The 24,658-nt window shown below is 40.6% G+C and overlaps 1 protein-coding gene across 1 annotated transcript in view; it reads right to left on the bottom strand.

Moving 5' to 3' along the window:
- Nucleotides 1–1,136: 1,136 nt before the first annotated feature.
- The window catches only part of LOC148665493 (uncharacterized), a 37,147-nt gene continuing 13,625 nt past the window's right edge, over nucleotides 1,137–24,658 (bottom strand). Inside the window, exons 3-4 of the mRNA XM_088631630.1 lie at nucleotides 5,778–5,894; nucleotides 1,137–1,648 (exon numbers count right to left, since the gene is read on the bottom strand). Of these exons, the coding sequence (XP_088487756.1) occupies nucleotides 1,626–1,648; nucleotides 5,778–5,894 (140 nt within the window). The 3' untranslated portion in view covers nucleotides 1,137–1,625. The remainder of the gene's footprint in view (nucleotides 1,649–5,777; nucleotides 5,895–24,658) is intronic.

Below are 24,658 nucleotides of genomic sequence, written 5' to 3'. Positions count from 1 at the left end.
TTTTTCTTACAGGTTTATCAAGAGGCTGTCCAATTGTCAATGTTAGAACAATCACAGTTTCCAACATGTCATTTTATGTCTAGTTTTCCTCACATAAAAATACAAAACTTTGCATAGAGGTTCCCCAAGTGATCCTCCCCCCCCCGAATAACTGTCCTGGACAGTGGAACTCATCCTTATTTATGGAATATACACAGATTTCAACATCTGCTTGTGAAAGTTCAATAATCCTGCAGATGTTCATTGCTCAGAAATCTGGTGCCTCCCAAACACCAACAGATCAAAACTTTTCACCAGATCACAACCTATTTAACTCAATAAAGACAAATAGAGCTATCCATCACTAATTGTGAAAAAGCTCCTCAGTAAGAACCAGTAGAATTCACTCTTAAACTTAAATTAAAATTCTTAAATTAACGAACCTTTAATCTGCAACAAAGGTGCAGTTGTTGTTCTTAATATTATCTTAATATGTTTTTAAATTAATATTTTTATATAAATATTAATATTAAAAGAGAAAATGTCTTCCTTTTCCATTAATTCAAATTCATGTTCTTTGAAGTGACCAAGAAATAAAACAGTGAAGAAGTTGATCCTAGGTGAATCTCTAGCCAAAAGGAAAACAGTCAAGTTACCTTATACCTCCTACACAATGCTGGGAATATCTGTCTCCACTGACTGGATAAACGATACCTCTGTAAACCTGGGTCCTTGTTCAACACACTGAGTAACCTGAAAGTTGCTGCTGTGTACTCACATTTGAAAAGCTGCACTAAAACCAACATACCTGAGACTTAAAATTTACACACAAGCATTACAAAATACAAAAATATATATATGCAGGTAGATTCGGCACACAGAAATTTCAAATTCGTGGAACTAATTTAAGATTACAGGCTGCTGTATGTGAATGCCTGAATTTAAAATGAAAATCTAGTAGCAAAGGAAAAAAAAAAACCTTTGATATGTATCAAATGTACTCAACCCAAATTCAAATTCAATAACAATAAGATAAAAATGAACATTTAAAGGGGAATTGCAATGGTATTTCAGGGTTAGCAACAATCAGCGTTTACATCACGTCAACTTGTGGGAACTTGAATGTGAGTTTGAACCAACACAGTGACTTACAGTACTTTTACTAAGTTCACAATTCTGTGCTTTATTTGAAATTTGTAAAAAAGTTCTTTAACGTCAATGAGTTTATCTTGTTACTGAGATTTAATAACCAAAATCTGAGAAATTGGGATAGCAGTTCCTATTTCAATGAGAAAACGATGCCACAAATACATTGCAAAAACAAATAAGTTTTACAGTTAAATGAAACAAAACATTTTTAAGACACTGCTGTAGTGCAGCACACTAGGATGAAAAAACCGACATGCAAGGACATTACATAAAAACGTAAAAATATTACAAAAGTACAAAATTACTCACATTTGAAAAGCAATACAATTGCCATGGAGCAAAAATAGAACCTGTTACTCAGTCCAGTTTCTCTCTTCCTGGGGTATTGGCCATTGGTTGTTCATCTTCAACTAGGCTCCCTTATCTGTGTCTAAGGAAAGGCCAAATTATCGCAGCTGGTTTTGGTCTGTCCAGCACGACAGCAGGCCCAGCCTTCTTCACTGTGTCCACTGCGTCCCGTCTGTACTGCAACATGAACACGAAGATTAGTCCAGATTACTGCTGTTGAATCTTACTGCTGGGGTTCAAAGAAATGTCAGTGAGGCCAATGTCATCTAGAGCAAACAGATTCAGTTTCCCATCAGCTTTTCTGCTGCTGTGAGGGCAGGGTCCTGAAGTTGTTACCTGCCAGTTGATGCATGGAGAAGCTGAAAGACCCTCCATGCTGTCCGTGTCACTGATGCAGATGGAAAAGGTGGAACCTGGGATACTATTTTATTGGTTCTGAGGGGCCAGGAAGCTCTGTCACTGCTGTTACAAAGTGGGACAGACAGGTTATCAGTGCTGCAGGCAGATGCAAGTTATTGTGGAGGCACATTACCAGCATTTTGCAATATAGATTCTCTATCTTCTCTGTCACAGAATCTTCAAACTGCAGATTTCACTGCTGTTGCAACTCTTTTGGAGCTTTGCAGCTCACCCTGTCCTCTGGTGTAGCCAGGGTGTCATAGAGTGTGCAGTCTGGCAAAGACACAGACCACTCACATTCTTCTTCTGAGTCCATATCTCTTGTCTAACCTGTTGGCACTGGGACTCCGCAGCTCAGGCAACTGACGCAAACAAAGCTAGGCTTACTGGCTTTAAGAAGGCTGCTTCTTTCGTCTGTTGATGCCTGTTGGGTTTCCTGTCTATTGTAGCTTGTCAATATCAGGCGCTTCGGAGAAGGAGGATTAAGGTGAGAAAGGCAAAGATTCACTCGCAAGTATCATCATTCCTTTGGTGGTAGAGGGATGTTGCTGTAGACCTCTGAATGGCGGCCTCAGGTCACTGTTTGTAGTCTGTGGAGCACTAGAGGATTTACTGAGGACTGCGCTCGCTGCCCCTGAATTTTGAACAACAGCAGGGACCAGGAATTGAGTATTTACAGTGTTAATCCCAGGTAAAACAGTTGATTCCTGTTTAACAAGCTACTCACACTTCCCTGCTTCTGCTCTGCCTAGCGGGTTAGCTCTAGGCTCACACACTTTTACCTCTTTCACTGTAACATCCACGTTTTCTGACCTTATTGACTTTACTGCTCTATTAGTCTGATTAGCAAATCAATTATCAATGTCATTCCTTAGCTATTGATGAGTGTTTTTCATTTCATTAAGTATCTTTAGTAAACATTATCTTTTAAAAACTGGAAAAGAATAGTCATATCATTTTGTGGTATGTCATTGAAAAGTTAAAAAAAATTCCTTTGTAAATGAATTACCCTTTGCACAAAAACTGCTTGAACCAGAGAATCATGTTCTGACATTTACTCATACAAATAGAGTTTCAAAAAATGAAAAATATTTCGGAAAATAGACCAAGCAGTTAATCAAGTAAAATAATCATAACTCCTAAATTGTCAAAGATATTCCAAGAATATACCCAAGCAATCAATATAAATAGAGGCACGTGAGTTCTTTGTTCTCTGACACAGGGTTGGTGAAAGCAAAATAAATAATCCACATTAGGTTAGACAAATTTATATTTATATTGGCAATAACACACACACACACACACACACAACAACTCAACATAAAACACTTCAGTTACTCTATTTACAAACAAGGCATCTCATAGGCCTACATTCTGACCAACATGAAAAACTTAGACAGCAACCAAGTATTTAAAAACCCTATAACACCGACACAGGCCAACAAGAGACCTATATATAATGTGAAATTAAATTTCCCTATAGATCCAGATGCTACAAAGTGAATGGGATTCTACCCCTGTTAAAAATGCAGCCACAAACGAAGAGACCCTTTTTAACATAGGGATTCTTTATATAGGAAATATAAGAAATTCCCAAAAACAAAAAAGTGGCTCTCCTTACGAGGTTCAGATACCTAACTAGAATCTGTTTCTTAACATTGATCTGACAAGGATCCATTTTCTCTATTGTCACCCTTTTTTCTCTTCTGTATTCTTTTTTCTTTTTATCCTGTTTTCTTGGACTGTTGATGACTCTTAATGATATATAAAGAACTTTAATTAACCAAAGTAAACCAGACAATTAATTTGATCAAAGTCTCAGACACGTTACAGCTCAGCAAAAATCTCTTCCTACTTCCTGCTTTGAAGCTCCTAAGAATTGCAAATATTGACACAAGCCAGGTTTTGAACCAATGCAGATTCTTACGACTCAATAGAAACAGAAAACATACATGCTTTACCAGGAAAAATTAAGCTGCTACTTTTTTTTTACTGTGAACTCTCCCTACATTGAAGTTGAATAGTTTATCTCCTGGACAGATATAATGGTATCTTTCACTCAGATATTACAGCAGAAAACTCCTCTCCGACTTGACTTTGTTGGGATTTTTAAGGTACCTGTGTCTTTATATCTCTTCCCACACTGATAACAACTGAAGGTCTTTCTCCAGTGTGAATGCGCTGGTGCTTTCTCAAGTTGCTCAAGTCCCCAAAACACTTCCCACACTGACTACAGATAAACGGTCTCTCTCCTGTGTGGATGCGTTGGTGTCTCTTTAAATCCTTTGTCGTACTAAATCTTTTCCCACACTGACTGCAGCTGAATGGTTTCTCTCCGGTGTGAATGTGCTGGTGTGTTTTTAAGGTGCTTAAGTGTTTAAAACTCTTCTCACACTGACTGCAACTGAACCTCTCTCCAGTATGTATGCGCTGGTGTGTTTTTAAATCACCTGACCGAGTAAAACTTTTCCCACACTGACCGCAGCTAAATGGTTTCTCTTTTGCATGAATGAGACTGTGGGTTTTTAAGGTACCTGCCAAACTAAAACTTTTCCCACACTGACTACAGCTGAATGGTTTCTCTCCTGTGTGATGGCGTTGGTGCCTTTTTAAGCTGCTTGAGTTAATAAAACCCTTCCCACACTGACTACAACTGAATGGTCGCTCACCAGTGTGAATGCTCTGGTGCTTTTTCAAATTGCCCAAGTCACTAAAACTCTTCCCACAGTTACTACAGATGCATGGTCTTTCTCCTGTGTGAATGCGCTGATGTCTTTTTAAGTCCTTTGGAGTACTAAATCTCTTCCCACACTGACTGCAGCTGAATGGTTTCTCACCTGTATGAATGCGCTGGTGTATTTTTAAGTCACTTGGCCAACTAAAACTCTTCCCGCACTGACTGCAACTGTATCTCTCTCCGGTGTGTGTGCGCTGGTGTGTTTTTAAGTCACTTGATCGTGTAAAACTCTTCCCACACTGACTGCAGCTGAATGGTTTCTCTCCTGTGTGAACAAGATTGTGGGTTTTTAAGTGTCCTAAACGACTAAAACTTTTCCCACACTGACTACAGAGGTATGGTTTCTCTCCTGTGTGAAGGCGTTGGTGGCTTGTTAAGTTACATAAATGACTAAATGATTTCCCACACTGATTACAACTGAAAGGTCTTTCTCCTGTATGAACACGCTGATGCTGTTTCAGGTTGCCCAAGTCACTAAAACTCTTCCCACACTGACTACAGCTGAATGGTTTCTCTCCTGTGTGAAGGCGCTGGTGGGTTTTTAAGGTGCTTAAGTGTTTAAAACTCTTCCCACACTCACTACAGCTGAATGGTCTCTCTCCTGTGTGAAGACGCTGGTGACTTTTTAACTGGCTCGATGTACTAAAGCTCTTTTCACACTGAGTGCAGCCGAAAGGTTTCGGGGGGCATCGGTGGGGTTTTGAGGTGCTGGATTGACAAAAACGTTGCTGTTGTCTGTGTTGTAATGACAGTTTGTCCATACTATCTGAGCAAGGCGCTGGTCTGATCGGCTGGCTTTGCTGTGGCTTCTCGCTGTGCAAATGCTCCAAATGATCTTGCTTTGTGCCCTGAAACTGAGCTGTGTTCTCTTCATTATTCACTTCAGTGTCCTGCTTAGCAGTGTCAATCAGGTGGGGCTCCTTCTCTAGCTTTATAGGATTTATAACACCCAGTTCATTCAGTTCCTCCTCTTTGTAACAATGAACAGACATAGAATCCAGTTCAATACAACTTTCAGCAACATTCTTAGTATCAAGATTATTAAGCTTGTCTGTAAAGTTGCCAGGTAACATGACCCCATGTCTCTCACTTTCAGGCTCTGGCTTCATCATCTGTACAGAATCCACATCCTCGACACTCTGTCTGCTCTCTGTGTGCTTCTCACCGAGTTTGTTTTTCTCTTCTGCAGGAGTGAGCTCTGTTTCCTGCATCCGATTGGAGCCCAACTCCTTGTCGCTATGCCGCTGTTCAGGAGGAGTCCTTTCGACAGTGGCCTCTGAACCTGCAAACACAAGACACATGAAAAAAACCTTTAACGTGATTTGAGTAGAGATCAAAAGCAAATATTCTGTACAAGAAAATCTATCTATACTGAGACAGATATAGCCAGATCTATTCCACCCTTCAATGATTCACAAGACTTTCAAAATAGTGGATGATGAGCAGGTTTTAAAAGTCAATCAAGCACAGAAATGGCATCCAAAGTCATCAACTGTATTTCCACTGCAATGTTCCATGTCAGCAGCATGGTGAATAAAAAATAAGACAATATAAGATTTAAAGATTGCAATATGAGGCAAGTACTATACTGCACTCTAGTGATTCTCTTATCCCTCTGTAAGTGTGAAGGAAACCAGGTCAGAACAGGAAGCTGTTTTAAATGGACGGGATCAACACAGTACATTTACTGCAATATCTTTTCTGTTCATGTGTAAATTAGCATAGCTTACTATTCACAATTGGAGTAACAACAGCTAAAGTTCTTGTTATTCAAGATACATACAGACATTCAAGTTTTGCCTTGCAAATAACTTCAAAAACCACATGTAGAAAGTGCAATAACATGTAAACTAAGTAGTATGATGCCACCAGGGGCTGGATCCCTGGAGAATGGTGCCTTTCTCTGAAGTGCTGCACCTTTGATATGCCTTTATTTGGAAAGCTGACAGGAGCCTCTGCCTACAGAGTGTGAAGCAGAGTGAGGAAGAGCTGTGTGTTCCTCACTAACAGAGACGTGTCTGGGAGAGATGAGATGAGAGGACAGAGGGCAGGGGCAAATTCGTGGAGAGAGAGAGAGAGAGAGAGAGACAGAGTGCAAAAGGCAGATGTGTGGGGCTGGGAGGTACATCAGGTGTAGCTAAAGCACAAGCACATGAAAGGCAGATGTGAGGGAAGATGCTGACCGCTGCATCCTGAGAGGAGGCTGTACAGGCAGGGACTCCAGCTGAGACAGAAGGCACTGTCTGTGGGAGAAGTGCTGGGAGACTGCCTGATGCACTACAAGGGAAGTAAATTCTGAGCAACCAGGACTGTGAACAGTTATCAGGAGTCTATGAAAGAAGCCAAACTCTGAATAAAAAGACTTTACTCATACAGTTTGAATTTAATCACCACTTACAACCCAGTACTGATTTGCTTGTGTGAAGGCCAATATGCAGCTACCCGTCTGGCTTAATAGAGACACAAAGACATGATTGCTTTTGAGAGTTCTTTGTGCTCCTCGCTAAATTCACTTACAGAAAAAAACGTCCTTCTTCATATTAAACTATGAACATATACAAAAGAACACTATATTTCTAATTTATAGTTTAATAATCAATGGTGGAAGGGGTGGAGAGAACGATCAACAAGCACCTCCGAACGTGGCAGGGAATCCCTCCAAGCGTCACATCAGTGAGGCTCTACATAAGATCAGGAAAGCTGCAACTCCCCCTATCTTCAATTGTGGAAGCATTCAAGGTGGAGATGTCCTTCAGAATCTACAGAGACGGCCTGGTCAGAAGAGCAGGAATTAGTACCAGATCAGGAAAGAAGTGGACTGCTGCAGACTGCAAATGATCTTAAAGTATGCTGGGCAAACAATTTATTTTTAAATTTTAAAAAATAAATTGAAATAAAATACAATGACGTGTTCCTGCCTAACTTAAACACTGCATGACTTTAAAAGCTATAAAAACGGGTTTTGATAGCTAAAAAACACTTATTAGTGAAAAATGGGTGATTTTTCTTCCTCGTGTTCAGCTTAGAATCTTTGTGTACACTATTCTTTTACATTTTAAATAAACATTTAAAATACTTGAATTTCATAAACTATAAACACATCTCTTACAGAAAAAAACACATTCTTTTCTTTTCCTGTGGTGTCAAGCAGATCAGCAGGCCTTTTTTCCCCCCTATCAGAGGCTGGGAAAATAGTGCACCGCCCACTGTGCTCTGTCAGAGAAGGAGGTGGCACCGAGAGAGGTGGAAGGCACTGAGCTCAGCCATACACAATGAATAAGGCAGTGCGAATGGCACCAATTACATCTGCATTTATAACTTAGTGTTTAAACAACGTAAATAATTTTCTTTGAATTTTAAGTCCCTTAATTATCATTAAGCACAGCTTTCCCACCACTTAGATTTATTTTTGATACCATTGTTAGACAAAGCAGTAACTTATTGTGCTTCCTAATGACATTACATGTGGAAATATTATAGATTTTAATCATCTTTAATTTTTTATACATGTTAGAAAAGTTAATCTATACAAACACCACAAAACTATTCTCAATTATATTTCTGAATGTTATGTCATACTTAGTTCAGTGTTTAAATAAGAATTTAAATAAGAAATAACAGTTAATAGTAAATAAGAAATAATCCAAATAAGAAAGTTAGGTGTTAAACTATTAGTAAACATTTATAATTATTAGTAATTATAATAAAGAAAAAAAATGTGTTAAATATAATTCAAAATATTTTGCTAACAATTAATAATGTTGCAAAGGAACAAATAATATGTTTATTCCATGCTGAAAAAAAGAAGAAAGAGAACACAACGTTTCGGCCGTGGAGCCTTCTTCAAGTGTGAGAGAGACAGGGCAGTAGGCAAAGGTAAAGTAGCGGGAGAACAAAGGTTGGGAGGGAGGAGGAGTGAGAGGCGGGAGCAGGGGACAGAAAGAGAGGCCAATCAAGAGGTGTGAATTCAGAATGGGTGCAGAGAGGTGTGAAATGAAACTTCCAATGAATGGAGAAAATTTAAAAGAACAGTAGTCTGTCGTTAAGGGAAGGGAGAATGTGTGATCCTAGCTGCAGAATAATTTTAGTTTCGATGGTCTTTCTGATGTATGAGTTCGGAAAACCGTCTTTGAGAACACAGATGGAGAGATTAGAGTGGTCGTTGCCGTCAGAGGTGAAATGAGAAACAATGGGCTTGGAGAGATCTTTAATCTTCACAGCCCTGACGTGTTCTCTGAAGCGGTCTCCGAGTCTCCTTCCTGTTTCTCCAATGTAGATGGCTGGGCATTTACTGCAAGAGATACAGTAAATAAGGTTGCTGGAGGTACAAGATGCTGTCTGGGTGATCCGGAATTGTCCTGAGGGGCCTCGAATGAGTGTGGTGGTGGCTGTGAACTTGCAAGTGATACAGCGAGCTCTGTTGCAAGGAAAGGTGCCTGGTGTGGATGGTTGTTGAGGGCGGTCAAGGGAGCTGTGAACAAGGAGGTTACGCAGATTAGGTGGTCGGCGATATGAGATGATAGGGCGATCAGAAAAGAGGGCCCCAATGGAGGGATCATCCTGTAGGATGGAAAAGTTGTGGTTAATGGTCCTGGGGATAGGAAGTGTGTTAGGGTGGTAAGGAAGCACCAAAGGAATGCGGTTGTTACGGCGGGAGTTCCTGATCGGGTTGATGGTCCGGGGGGTGTTTTTGGCTCGGGCAAGGGCCCTGTCAATCACACTGCTGGGGTATCCTCTGTTACAGCTACCTCCTGTACAATTCCGGATCACTCAGACAGCATCTTGTACCTCCAGCAACCTTATTTACTGTATCTCTTGCAGTAAATGCCCAGCCATCTACATTGGAGAAACAGGAAGGAGACTCGGAGATCGCTTCAGAGAACACGTCAGGGCTGTGAAGATTAAAGATCTCTCCAAGCCCATTGTTTCTCATTTCACCTCTGACGGCCACGATCACTCTAAACTCTCCGTCTGTGTTCTCAAAGACGGTTTTCCGAACTCATACATCAGAAAGACCACCGAAACCAAAATTATTCTGCAGCTAGGATCACACATTCTCCCTTCCCTTAACGACAGACTACTGTTCTTTTAAATTTTCTCCATTCATTGGAAGTTTCATTTCACACCTCTCTGCACCCATTCTGACTTCACACCTCTTGATTGGCCTCTCTTTCTGTCCCCTGCTCCCGCCTCTCACTCCTCCTCCCTCCCAACCTTTGTTCTCCCGCTACTTTACCTTTGCCTACTGCCCTGTCTCTCTCACACCTGAAGAAGGCTCCACGGCCGAAACATTGTGGTCTCTTTCTTCTTTTTTTCAGCATGGAATAAACCTATTACTTGTTCCTTTGCAGCCTACGCATGCTGGCGCAGCTACCCACCTGAACTACATTAATAATGTTAACTGCTTATAAAAATCAAATGTATTAACTAAGGAATAGGATGGCACAGTGCTTAGCATGCTTTTTGTATGTTTTTTCACTAATACAACAGTAGCACCAGATGTCTCAGTGGCTTTCAAAATTTAATTATGCATGCAAATCTTTGAACTAGAAAGATAACTAAGCTATCCATCCATTTCTAATGGTGGCGAAGTGGTTAGCGTTGCTATCTTGCAGTCCTGTGTATGTGGAGTTTGCATGTTCTCTCTGGGTTCCATGGGTTTTCTCCAGGTGATATGATTTCCCCTCACAGTCCAAAACATACTTGTAGGTTAAATGGCATATGGGAAAGCTGGTCTGTCTGTCTGTCTGTCTGTCTGCCCTGTGATGGACTGGCGCCATGTCCAGGGTATATTCTGCTTTGTGTCCATTGCTTGCTGGGATAGGCTACAGTTCCATTAGAAAATGGATGGAACTAAAGGCACTGTGTAACTATACATAGTGATAGAAACCCACTATGAGATGCATCACTGAGGATAAATTTTATAGTGCCGGCTTAAGGAAACAGCCTTTCCACCTCTCTTGCACATCAGTATCCATAACTAGTTATTTAAACAAAATGCCTCTAAATATAAACATCTTAAGATGCTGACTCTGTGGATCAGCATTAGCTAAATTTTCCCATTCCTTCAATTTATGTGCATCCAGCACACAGTTCAATGTTAGCAATTGCACAAATTTCTAAAATACAATCCTCATTTCGGTATCTATGTAAACATTCAGCTTGTTAACTTCATCATCTTCCTCTGCAGTCTATAACATCTCCTGTCAATCTGTCAAAAGTATGTCTAACCCTATTAGGAAGTGCTCTTGTTAACAGTGTATTCCTCAACTTTCCCCAAATTAGCTTCTTAATACCTACATCTCTAGTCTTCCATCTGCAGTAACTCATTCTTCACTTAAATCCGCAAAAACTGCTTGTGTAAATTTGTTTAAATAACAAATATCATATGTAAATACAGGCCATATAGCTCTATGCATTGTGGAAACATCACACTGCTTTAGTTTCTTTTTAAGGGAACTAGAGAAACTAAGAAAGGCTTTTTTCTAGAATTAATAAATGCACATCCTGTTCACTGGGGTATTTAAATCCACAATGAGCAATCTCCAATATGTTCAGAATTTGGCAGCCAGAATCCTGATCAGGTCGCAAGCAAGCAATCACATTACGCCTGTCTTCAAGTCCTTGCACTGGCTTCCTCTCAGGTTTTGAGCCAACTTCAAAATCCTCATCCTCACTCAGTACCTATCTGGCTTATCTGTCTACTCCCCCCACCTTGCAACCTTTGTTCGTCTGACTCTGGTGTTGCAAAAAACTGACTTGCTTTAACAAAATATATTTACAAATCCTTCCCCCTGGCAATCAAGCTAAATGTCTAACTATTTGAGAAGCCTTCCGTGAAACCATGTTTGCTATTAATTCATATAAGGCTCTCTGACTGAATTGCTCTGTTTTTCATGTGTGCTAATTTTCTGAATCTATCCCATCAAACCTTCGTACTCTTCCTGCCAGAAATGCACCTGATCATTCAAGCCCCTCACTCTGCCAAATCTACTTCAGGTTCACATGTTCTTTTGTAACACACACCTTTCTGTGATTTTTTGTACATCTAAGCTTTTGCAAATGTTCCTGCATCCCTCTTGTGCACTATGTCTGGTCATAGCTTTTTTCTGTTTGCTTATGTCCAAGTAACACCTGCTCCATTTCTAAAACTTTACTCATGTGCATTTTTGAGGTGGAGCGGTGGCTCTGTGGCTAAAGATCTGTGCCCATGGCTAGAAGGCTGCCGGTTCAAATCCCGCAGCCGGCAGTGGAATCCTACTCTGTTGGGCTCCTGAGCAAGGCCCTTAACCCCAACTGCTCCAGGGGTGCTGTACAATGGCAGACCCTGCACTCTGACGAGAGACAGGGCTCTCTCCCTGTCTGTGTGTCTCATGGAGAGCAAGCTGGGGTATGTGAAAAGATAATTCCTAATGCAAAAAATTGTAAAGGGTTAATAAAGTGATGTTGTTGTTAGTATTTTTACATTACTCTGTGAACTGTTTAAACTGTGATTACTCACCCAAATATTATTGCACTTGACACGACTTAATTCACCCTTTCCTGAACGTCTATGACAAGCAGAGATAGTGCTGTCTCTGGTGCGATCTTTTCCAGCTGAAATTTAACCGTTTAAACTAATAAGAAAATACAGATGCAGCCATTCAAAGTAAGCGGTACAGACACGTATCGCAGGTAAGATGACACGCGATACTGCGGTGCGTGATTGGTTGACCGACAGGGGCACTCGTGGTCCATTGGTCTGTCGTAGAAAGACTTACTGTAAACGTCTTTACTGTGCCCGTTGTAGATATAGAATTTTACCACTGAAGGGAAATCTTAGTAGCTGAGCATAAAAAGAATAGGAGCATACTGTAACGCGTGTGAAGGCCATAAACGATATTAATTTTGGAACGTAAACATACAGTATATAGCTGGTCTTGGTACTTTAAAGAAAAAAATACACACCAGTATTCCATTTCTCCCTAAACATTGTAAGTTTCGAAGTCTTTAACTAACGTGATACCGGAGTCAACAAGCATACTTTTAGAATTTGATTAAAAGGGAATATAATATGGAATCGCGTATCTAAAGAATTTAATAACGGTATGATTATATCCGTGTACTGCGGCAGAGCTATGTAGGGCTGTTTCGCCTGCCTGATCATGCGAGCTGTCTTGTAGCCTACTGGTCTAGGTGCGTGACTACCAACTGGCAGGTTGTGTGTTCGAACCCAGCTGGTGCTGGACTTTTCATTTTTATTTATTTATTTTTTAATCGCGTAACATAAACATATTACCGTATGCAAACTGTACTGTATACAGTATGTATATGTATATTTAATGTCTTAACTGTGCCCGTTTAATTGAATTAAAAAAAAAAATTAACACGAACATTAAGCTGTTTACATCTTCCGCCTGAGAACAGTCACCCGTTGCTACCCAACGCAGAATGGTGATTGGCTGACACCATCTGACACCCCTCTGATTGGAGAAAAAAGACGTGCTGGTTTGCTATACCAGGAAGAGGATTTCTTTCTATTCAAAACGTGTATTTTAAAAGTTTAAGAAGTAAAAACCTTACAGCGTACACAGATTTCTAAACTGATCAGGATCGTTATCTTTGTCTTATGCATAATAATGTTCACCGCTCTGTCCAGCAAATTAATAATAAACTTTATTTTATATAGCTTTTTAAATGAATAAGTAATTAGATTGCTCATAAACCTAATCACTTGCTTTTTCTTTTTATTTAGGCTCAGATTTCAACTATAGATCGTATTATTAATAACCATAATAACAACCAACCAACAAAAACAACCATATAAACATAATACCAACCAAAAACATAGATAACAACCACAATACAAAATCAAATAATCAAACCATTTTACACTCGCAAAGTCCTCCAATTATCATAATCCCGCCCCTTATGCAAAACCAAACCTTCCTCCCATCCCAGTTTATCCTGTTTATCATAAACAAAATCCACCTCAATTTTCAACATAAAGCATTACACAAAATCAATACCTCAACACTCCATACTCAACAACGATAATTCACAAACAGCCAGAACATGTAACTACACATTCCCAAACATACCTACTTTCCATAGCCCCGCCCCTTATGCAAAACCAACATCCCTCCCCTGTTCTCTCTCTCCCCTGGCGGTTGTAATTGTTTTTATTTTCAAATAAATTTTAGCAAAGTCATGTATTTTAAAAATCTTAAGATTTTTCTATTTATGTCTTTATTTAGTGGTTTCATTAGTGACAAAGGCTAAACTTTCTTGGAAAAATGTCTTTTATGTAAACAATGTTTGCTATTAATTCATTCAGGGCTAAAATATGTTCATTGTCTTCTAATGAAAGAAGGGTTCCTTTCACCGTAGTCGGGAGCCTAGCCTTTAACTAGTAAGTACTGTATTTACTGGGTTTTTGAGGGAGGGGGGGGGGGTGTCTTTCGCTGGAAATCTCGCCTCCTACTTTGAAAATACCCGTGAAACCGGTTCAATTCGTCACAGCCAGCACTCCTGCAGAGAGTTGGGTTGTACAGTACTTGCAGTGTATACAGTACACGCGTTATGCTCTTCGTTAATGTCTGTGAAGTTTTATGTAATCTCTGAGCCTTACTGATTCTTCTGGAAGCACACCAGTATTCCACTTTCTCCCTAAACATTTTTAGGATCAGAGTCTTACATGTGGTTATTTCTCTGTCAATTTCCGCAACTGGCGATCAATTGATCACCCAAGGTTTGCAAATTCTGTTCTGTCCTCCTTATCCTGTTTCTCTTCCTCTGACCCTCTAGAGGACAAAATACAGTTACTTGACAATGCTCTTTTATCTACCCTCGACACCTTTGCTCCTTTAAAAACTCGAACCATCTCCTTCTCTCACCCTGCCCCCTGGTACAATGACCATCTGCGTTCCATGAAGGCAGCCTCTCGCAAACTTGAGCGTAGGTGGCGTCTTTCCGGCCTCAATGTACATTATCAGGCCTGGAGAGATTACTTATCTGATTATAAGGTTACTATAGAGTCTGCTAGATCCACCTACTTCTCTCACATCATTGAAAATCACCAAAACAATCCCAGACATCTTTTCTCCACCATCAACAGACTGCTCAAGCCAAACTGCCCCACCACATTACCTGCCTCATCACAACTTTGCAACACATTCTTAGATTTCTTTAGTTCTAAGATTGACAACATCCGGCATCACATTCTCTCCACTACGGATATAATTTCCATACCTCCTTCCTCCTCATCCAACTTCTCTGGTTCCCGTCTCTCCAGCTTCTCTCTTCTTGACTCAGCATCCCTAAACAAACTAGTTACGCGCATGAAACCCACCACATCTATTTTAGATCCCATTCCCACCACTTTATTCCAGTCCTGTTTCTCTTCTCTCTGTCCCATTGTCCTCAATATAATACATGAATCCTTGAGCACCGGCATTGTACCAACGGTCCTCAAAACTGCTGCTATTACCCCAGTGCCAAAGAAGCCTAACATGGCTCTCGACAATCTTAACAACTTTCGCCCCATCTCCAACTTACCCTTTCTCTCTAAAATTCTAGAACGCGCTGTCACACTTCAGTTACATAACCACCTCATGACAAACAACCTTTTCGAACCCCTCCAATCTGGCTTCCGTCAACTTCACAGCACAGAAACCGCCCTAGTCAAAGTCACCAACGATCTCCTAATAGCTTCTGATTCTGGTTCTCTTTCCATACTCATCCTTCTTGATCTCAGTGCTGCCTTTGACACTGTTGACCATAACATCTTGCTTTCTCGTCTCGAGACTGTGTTTGGAGTCTCTGACACTGCCCTCAAATGGTTTAAGTCTTACCTCACTGATCGCTGTCACTTTGTCTCTCTCAATGGGTACAGGTCTGAAATTGGTCTTGTCAAGTCTGGTGTCCCTCAGGGCTCAATACTGGGCCCCTTGCTCTTCAGCATTTACATGTTCCCACTTGGTCAGCTTTTAAGATCACATGGCCTCAGCTTTCATTTTTACGCTGACGATACTCAAATATACATCCATACCAAACCCGACACTGATGTGGCTGTCTCTATTCTATCTAATTGCATCTCTGACATAAAAATTTGGATGACTCAAAACTTCCTTCATCTTAACTGTGACAAGACTGAAGTCATGCTTATTGGTACCCCCCACCAACTTCGTAAAGCCAGTCCTGTAACCCTGTCTGTAGATGGCTCTGTACTTGAGCTCCAATCAAAATTGAAAAACCTTGGGGTTATATTCGATTCTGGCTTAACATTCGACCCACATGTACAGCATACTGTCAAAACATCTTTTTTTCACCTTAGAAATATCGCAAGACTACGCCCTATGCTATCATTAACTGTGGCTGAAAAGCTGATCAACATATTTGTATTCTCTCGAATTGACTACTGCAATGCTCTGCTCCCTGGGGTATCTAAATCTACTCTGAACAAGCTGCAGTATGTCCAAAATTCAGCAGCCAGAATCCTGACCAGATCTAGTGCAAGTGTTCACATTACTCCTATCCTGGAGTCCTTGCACTGGCTTCCGGTCAAATTCCGCGTAGACTTTAAAATCCTCATGCTCACCTACAAGGCTTTACATGGCTTGGCACCTCAATACCTGTCTGAACTTTTATCGCCCTACTCCCCACCTCGCAACCTCCGCTCTTCAAATTCTGCCCTCCTTACTGTCCCCCAAGCCCGTCTACATTGTATGGGCGACAGGGCCTTCTCCTGCTATGCCCCCAAGCTCTGGAACTCCTTGCCCAAGGATATTAGAGAGTCACCTTCTCTAAACTCCTTCAAATCCAGACTCAAAACCCTCCTTTTCAGAAAAGCCTTTACTTAACTGGTTCCATTCTTCACCCCTCTGCTCTTCTTAATACCATCTTCCACGGTCTCCTCTATTGTTATTGTTGTATTGTTGTAATTATAATTGTGTCCTGTCTTGTGAAATTTTCTTATTTATTGTTGTAGTCTTCTTATTTATTGTTATTGTCATCCTGTAAAGCGCTTTGAGAAGCCACCTTTAAAGGCGCTATATAAAATAAAGTTTATTATTATTATTATTATTATTTCGAAAACGTTTGTACGTGCTCCTTCTTACCATGTTACTGTTTACCGTTACTGACCATATTAAGTTTAAGTGCCTGTGGGCACTTTTCCTGTCCGTGGGGGGTGGACCGTCTTTCATTAGAAGGTTAGTCTGTTCTACTCTGAGAATGTAGAGGGGGTGGGAAGTGCCTGCGGTCATTTAATTAGTATTAAAATCTTAGTTATCTTTCTAGTTCACAGGTTTGCATGCATAATTTAATTTTGAAAGCCACTGAGACATCAGGTACTACTGTTGTATTTATGAAAAAGAAACAAAACAAAAAACATACTAACAACTGTGCCATCCTACTCCTTAGTTAATACATTTTATTATTCATAAACAGTTAACATTGTTAGCAAAATATTTTGAATTATATTTAACCCTATTTTTTCTTTAGTTTTGTATTTAACTTATTATATGATAGTCAGACTTAATGTATATTAATGTATATTTGAACAATGAAAATATATTTTTACAAGATTTTACATTAAGCACTTAAAATTAATATGGTTAATAATAGTAAACTGTAACATGCTGTAACAAGATCGGTTAAACTTCGAAGAAAATCCTTTCAGAGAAAATGTTTCAGGTGTGAAGAACAAACCTGTTCCCACACACCCTGCCCCCACTACCATTAGAATATACACAAACATTTTAGCGTTTCATTCTGAGCAGAAGACCCTCACACCTGAAGAGTGCTGGCTGTGACGAATTAAACCAGTTTTACAGGTTTCAATCACAGATTGGGACTCATTAAAGTAACACACAGCGCCACTGGATTTGATAATACTGTACCTAACCAAAATCCGCAATATGGAAACAGAACCTGTGTAATTGTTGATAGATGATGTACTCGTAACATTTTTTCAAGACGAACTACAACATTTAAAAAATGACTTGTATGTACTTGATATCTCTAATCAATCCACGGGTTCCAGCACAAAACGAAACTAAAACGCATACCGTTTAGCGCTTCTTATTAGTCGCTCAAAAGTAATTTGACCGTATGAAATGCATAATATAAACCTAGAAACATATACGTGAGCAGTACTTAAGCACTGTAGTATCGGTGTTAAGACATACCTCTCAAATACTGTTAATCAAGTTAAAAATATCTCAAGACCGATTCTGGTCGTAATGAAACCATGTTTCGTGTATGTTTTCTTTTTCATCTTGAAATAACTCATTTCTAAATACCTTTTTCACTGTTAACATCTTGTAGCAACTTTGCGACAAAATATACACTCTGACAGTTCATCCTGCTACCAACATTAAATAAAACAAATCTTAAGATTTCTATATTTATGTCTTTATTTAGTGGTTTCATTCGAAGCTTACAATGTTTAGGGAGAAATGGAATACTGGTGTGTATTTTTTTCTTGAAAGTACTGAGACCAGCCATATACTGTATGTTTATGTTAAGATTTCCCTTCAGTGGTAAAATTAGATATGAATATTCAATACTTAAACGGGCACAGTTAAAACATTAAATATACATATACATATTGTATACAGTACAGTTTGCATACGGTAATATGTTTATGTTACGCGATTAAAAAATAAATAAATAAAACTGGAAGGTCCAGCACCACCATTATGTTTATATGGTTGTTTTTGTTGGTTGGTTGTTATTATGGTTATTAATAATACGATCTATAGTTGAAATCTGAGCCTAAATAAAAAGAAAAAGCAAGTGATTAGGTTTATGAGCAATCTAATTACTTATTCGTTTAAAACGCTATATAAAATAAAGTTTATTATTAATTTGCTGGACAGAGCGGTGAACATTATTATGCATAAGACAAAGATAACGATCCTGATCAGTTTAGAAATCTGTGTACGCTGTAAGGTTTTTACTTCTTAAACTTTTAAAATACACGTTTTGAATAGAAAGAAATCCTCTTCCTGGTATAGCACGCCAGCACGTCTTTTTTCTCCAATCAGAGGGGTGTCAGATAGTGTCAGCCAATCACCATTCTGCGTTGGGTAGCAACGGGTGACTGTTCTCAGGCGGAAGATGTAAACAGCTTAATGTTCGTGTTAAAGAATTTTTTTTAATTCAATTAAACAGGCACAGTTAAGACATTAAATATACATATACATACTGTATACAGTACAGTTTGCATACGGTAATATGTTTATGTTACGCGATTAAAAAATAAATAAATAAAAATGAAAAGTCCAGCACCAGCTGGATTCAAACACACAACCTGCCAGTTGGTAGTCACGCACCTAGACCAGTAGGCTACAAGACAGCTCGCATGATCAGGCAGGCGAAACAGCCCTACACAGTTCTGCCGCAGTACACAGATATAATCATACCGTTATTAAATTCTTGAGATACGCGATTCCATATTATATTCCCTTTTAATCAAATTCTAAAAGTATGCTTGTTGACGTATCCGGTATCACGTTAGTTAAAGACTTCGAAGCTTACAATGTTTAGGGAGAAATGGAATACCGGTGTGTATTTTTCCTTGTGACATTTTAAGCTCTAGTTGAATGATAGGTGTCGCATTTTAAATCATTCTCGTAGCTAGAAATTATGAAACGCCCTGTTAAAAGCAAGGAAGTTTTTATGCCCCGTTGAAGTAAAACAAAATGTCTGACAAAGTATGGCTTGGACAGATTCCAAGTGCTTGTACAAATGTGCTAAAGAAATTATACTTTGAGTATACAGCTTGTCCAAAGTCATCCATTATTAATACTATTAGTAATATCTTCAGTAAAGGCTTTGATGCATAAATATTTCTGATAAAGGTAGGTTGTGTACTTTTGTCCAACTGAGCAATCTTGCTTTCATAAAATATACCAACATTTGAATGACTGATGATTAACATGCTGTAATACACAGTTCAAAATTAAAGGCTCGAATGCTGTACATGAGCGGTTAAGCTCCCCCTGGCGGTTTTACAAGGCGACGCCGGATAGCTAGTCACGTGACACACGTGATACCGCGTGATACCCCGGTGGGTGTGTCGCGGTATGCCATGAAATACCTCACCCATTTTGAATGGCTGCATCTGTAGATTACTCATAAATCTAATCGCTTAACCTATATAAACACAAAGAAATTGTTCTCTGAAAATGCTCTTTTTTGTTTTGGAGACCTTGATCAAAACTGATCTGAGATGTCAAAAAGGATTTATTTTCTATGTGTATTTCTGTTCCTGAAAAATTGGGCATTTCCTACATTGCTTTATCAAGATTTTAACTTTAAATTAAGGCTCAGATTTCAATTATAAATCTTACACTAAATACTAGCAGTAAATACTAATGTTTTTCTTCCCTTTATCACAAAAATCTATTTGTATAGTAGCTGGGATTCACTTTTTATCGTAAGTGTCTCTCCCTACTGTGATTCGGACATGGAATGGTTAAAGATGGTGACAAGTCAGGCACCCGGAAGGGGGGGGGGGTTGTCTTCCTGCCTTCATAACTAAAAATCCTAATTAATTTTGGCTTAAGCACCATACAGTCCTGTAACTGACAGTTTAAGGTAGCCTATCGTATAAATCGCGCTTTGTTGCTGATAGGTTATGCTATCGAAACCTTTCGCATTGGTTAAAAGCAAGGATCACAAACACCGCCATGTTAACTGGGATGTGCAGTTTTTAAATCAGTTTGAATTTTAATTGTATATGCTGTCTTCGTATTTGGCCAGGGCTTTAAAGAGGGTGCTGTCGTCTACGCTTTAAAGATACCTCGAATGGTTACCCAGCGTACTTAAAGCTTCGGGATATCATTGGGAACCCATGTATTGGCAGGCAAGGCCTGGGAACTACATACTTCCAGCAGTGGGGAAAAAGCCAGCTTAAAAGAGAGGAGAGTTATGGTACAGGAAGAAGCGAGCAATCGGGAGGAGAAGAGCTGAAGGTCCAGAGCAGTGGAGTTGGGAGTGCACAGAACATGAACAAAGTGGAATCTTCCTCAAAAGATTAGCTTGGACAGATTTGTGGAGGCTAGGGTTCTCCTGCATCTCGTCCGGTTGCGGCCACCCTCCTATCACCAACAAATCTGTACAAGTTGGGTATGAAGGAAGATCTACTCTGTGGAGAGAAGGGTGCCATGACACATATCCTCTCTGGGTGCAGAGTAGCACTTTCCCAAGGGAGGTACAGATGACACCATGACAAGGTCTTGACAACACTGGCGGAAATCCTAGAGAAAGTGACAGAAGGCACAGCAAGCTCATAGAGGATTTACAAACACAGTTGCATTTGTCAGGGAGGGTGAGACAAAGTCAAGGAAAATCAAGGATTCCATCCTGCATAAAGCTCCATCCTGGGAGATGAGGGTGCACCATGGAGGAAACTGCAGTTTCTCAAGGTTGTACAAACATCCCTAAGGAGAGTGTGGTGATGTTGTCCCCAGAGGCAAGGAAGATTATCCTCCTTGAACTGACGGTGCCACAGGAGGAAGGATGTGAGGAGGCCTCTGAGAGAACAAGTGTCAAATACAAAGATGTGGTACAAGAATGCAAAGATAAAGGGTGGCAGACGTGCTTGTTCCAGAGGGGTTGGGATGCAGAAGATTCCCTGTACAATCAGTGTGGAGAATGCCAACAGCTGTTGGGTTGACTGGGAGGGAAAGATAGACAGCAGTCCAAAGGTTGGGAGAGACACCAGAGAGAGCCTCGTGCTGGCTCTGGAGCAGGAGAGAGGAGTCAGGAGGAGGCTGGGAGGAGATGAGCAGTGACCAGCAGGAGGGCGTCATGGATTTGGGTCGAAACGCCTAACGAAAGCTCGGTTCCATCTGGCGACATCAATTCCTGGTCAACAGCAGTAGTCAATACAACTATTGACTGCTAGTCTACTATTGACCATCAGTAGACGTATACAAGAAGTTCACATACAGAATGTTGAATATAGTTTTAATGAACATACTACTTATTATATGAAATCGCCGTGTAAAAAAACATTTTACAATATATGGCCAACACATGCCAGCTCCTGCACAAAACCCACAGCCCCGCCACGCGCCAGCTCCTGCGCCCAGCCCACAGCCCGCCACGCGCCGGCTCCTCCGCCCAGCCCACAGCCCCGCCACGCGCTGGCTCCTGCGCCCAGAACACAGCCCCGCCTTGTGCTGAGCCCACAGCCCCGCCACGTGCCGGCTCCTGCACCCAGCCCACAGCCCCGCCACGCCCCAGCTCCTGCGCCCCGCCCACAGCCCTGCCACGCGCCAGCTCCTGTGCCCAGCCCACAGCCCTGCCATGCGCCGGCTCCTGCGCCCAGCCCACAGCCCCGCCATGCATTGAATTCACCCGATGACCTAAATAGAATGATTCTACAGTGCAGTCAGACTGGCCCACAGCTGTGAAAGACAAGACAGGGCTCTACTTATTCCAGTTTAGCTCAATGGTTACAATACTGGTTTGTATTCAGCACTTCTTTGCAGCATTGCAATTTCAGGTTTCAGTAACTGGAATTTCTGACTAACTCAACCTAGATATATCCTCTTCAATAACACAGCTTCTAATAATAAACCTTTAAATAATACATTCATAACCCTCTTTCTGTTGCAGAAAAACAGGTTAAAACTGACATGCTGACTAGACACTATAGTACATTAACACTGAGAGAGAGGGGTTTATACAAACACATTGATTGACTGGACACTCCAGTACATTAACACTACACTGAGAGACAGGTATGTTTATACACACCCACTGACTGGACAGTACATTATAACCACATTGAAAAAGAGGCGCTAAGACAGAAAAAAACAGACAAACTAGACACTCCAGTAGATTAACACTGCAAAGAGAGAGAGAGGGGTTCATACAGACACACTGACTGGACACTCCAGTACATAAATAGCCCCCTGAGCGTGTGGTTAACACACCAAATGGTCACTACAGGTCAAAACACTACACAGAGTTAATACAGACATGCTGACTGGACACCACAGTATATTAAAACTGTAAAAAGATGCTTCAATGAGAGTGAGGTATTAATAATTGTGGTATAGAGTAGAGCTCATTTGCCACATTTAACCTGTAAAGAGAAAACAGTCACATGCTGAAAAGAAAAGAAAGGAAACAACGTTTCGGCAGAGGAGCCTAACACCTGCAGAAGGCATGGAATTCAGTTTCTGCTTTTCCATGTTTTTCAGCATGGCAAAAACCTTTACTTGTTCCTTTGCAGCCTACACATGATGACACAGCTACCTACTTGAACTAAAATAGTCATGTTTGGCTTCAAGTCAACAGAAAAAATCTCATTTTTGTACAGACGATTTCCTGGGTCTCCTGGGTCCCATTTCCTGGGTCTACATCTCATTCTTAGAATCTCCTTAGTACAGTGTGGAAATTCTTCAGTATCCACAATGAGATCTGCCATTACCAGGGCCAGGGAAATGTGATGCTCTGCGGTAACCTCAATGCACAAACAGGTATACACCAGCACACAGGGAAACAATTCATATATTTGTACAATCCCCTCTGTATTGGTCACTTCAACCACGTACAGCCATCGAGCTGTCAACACGATCGAGCGCAAGCTGCTACAGCTCTGTCAAGGACTGGGCCTGTACATTGTCAACGGCAGGACCAGAGGGGACTCTCTAGGCAGGTTCACCTACAGCTCAGCTCTGGGCAGCAGTGTGGTGAACTAGGCTGTCACTGACTTGAACCCATCCTGTATTAGAGCCTTCACTGTCAGGCCACTAACTCCCCTCTCTGAACAGTCAGATCACACTATACATCAAGAGATCATACCAGCACAATGACAAAGGGACACAGCCCAGTCAGCTGTATGAACCTGGCAATAAAAAGATTTAAATAACATAACTGAGAAACAATCTTTAAAATCAAAATTAAAAAAGAATTAATAAAAAACACACTCAAAAAACAAAAGCAAAGGAAAAATGGTTTGATACAGATCGCAGACAGAACAGTAAAGCATTGCAAGGAATATACAACCAAAAACACACCCTAAAGAAGAAAAGAAATGCACACATACAGTGGATATAAAAAGTCTACACACCCTTATTGAAATTGCAGGTTTTTGTGATGTAAAGCCAGAAATCAAGAAGCAAAAGGTGCTTCCACAAATTATTAGTTGGGGGGGGGGGGGATGTGCACACTTATGCAACCAGGATGTTGGAGGTTTTTTTTATTTCAATTATATGTCCTAATAATTATCTATTTATTTTTCTCTTGAATTTTGTTAGTTGCAAGGTCACATTAAAGATGGAAAAATGTCTGAAATGATTTATCTTGATTTCTGGCTTTACATCACAAAAACCTGCAATTTCAACAAGGGTGTGCAGACCTTTTATATCCACTGTAAATAGACAGCTCTTGGAAAGCAGGAGCAGTACTGTCAGACCTGGGTACTGACAGTCAATCTGGAAAAGACCAAAGGTCTTGGTTTTCCAGAAGAAAGCCTGATCTCAAGGAAACAGGTACCACTTCACACTGAACAACAACACAGTGGAACACACAACCAACTACACATTCCTCAGACTGACAATCAGTTAGTCTAGGAGTTTTGACCTGGCAGGGAAGGCACTGAAAGAGAAGGCATGCAGGGCTTTCTACACTATTAGAAGGAGGCTCTACAAGATCAATCCCCCTAAATATGTGGCTGCACATATTTGAAAGTGTAATCCAATCCATGGCCCTATATAGCAGTGAAGTGTGGGGTCCTCTCACAGAACCAGTTACACTAAATGGGAACAACATCCCATACAAACTCTACACACAGAGGTCAGTCAAAAGATCCTTCATGTGCAGAGAAAAACTCCTAACAATGCATGCAGGGCTGAAATCCCATTACAAATCAGCATATAGAAGAGAACAATAAAATACCACCACAAGGCCCTGTTGAGCCAAGAGCTGAGCCCAGAGAAGAGTCTCCTCAGCCAGCTTGTCCTGACTTGACCTCACTGGTCCTCATTGACACCAACCAGCCTCAGGACAGCACAGTTGAAGCAACACAAATCAAAATCAACC

Source organism: Lepisosteus platostomus, chromosome 5, assembly GCF_059453375.1.
Source record: "Lepisosteus platostomus isolate fLepPlt1 chromosome 5, fLepPlt1.hap1, whole genome shotgun sequence".
NCBI lineage: Eukaryota > Metazoa > Chordata > Actinopteri > Semionotiformes > Lepisosteidae > Lepisosteus > Lepisosteus platostomus.
This window is presented reverse-complemented; position numbering and strand designations above follow the sequence as displayed.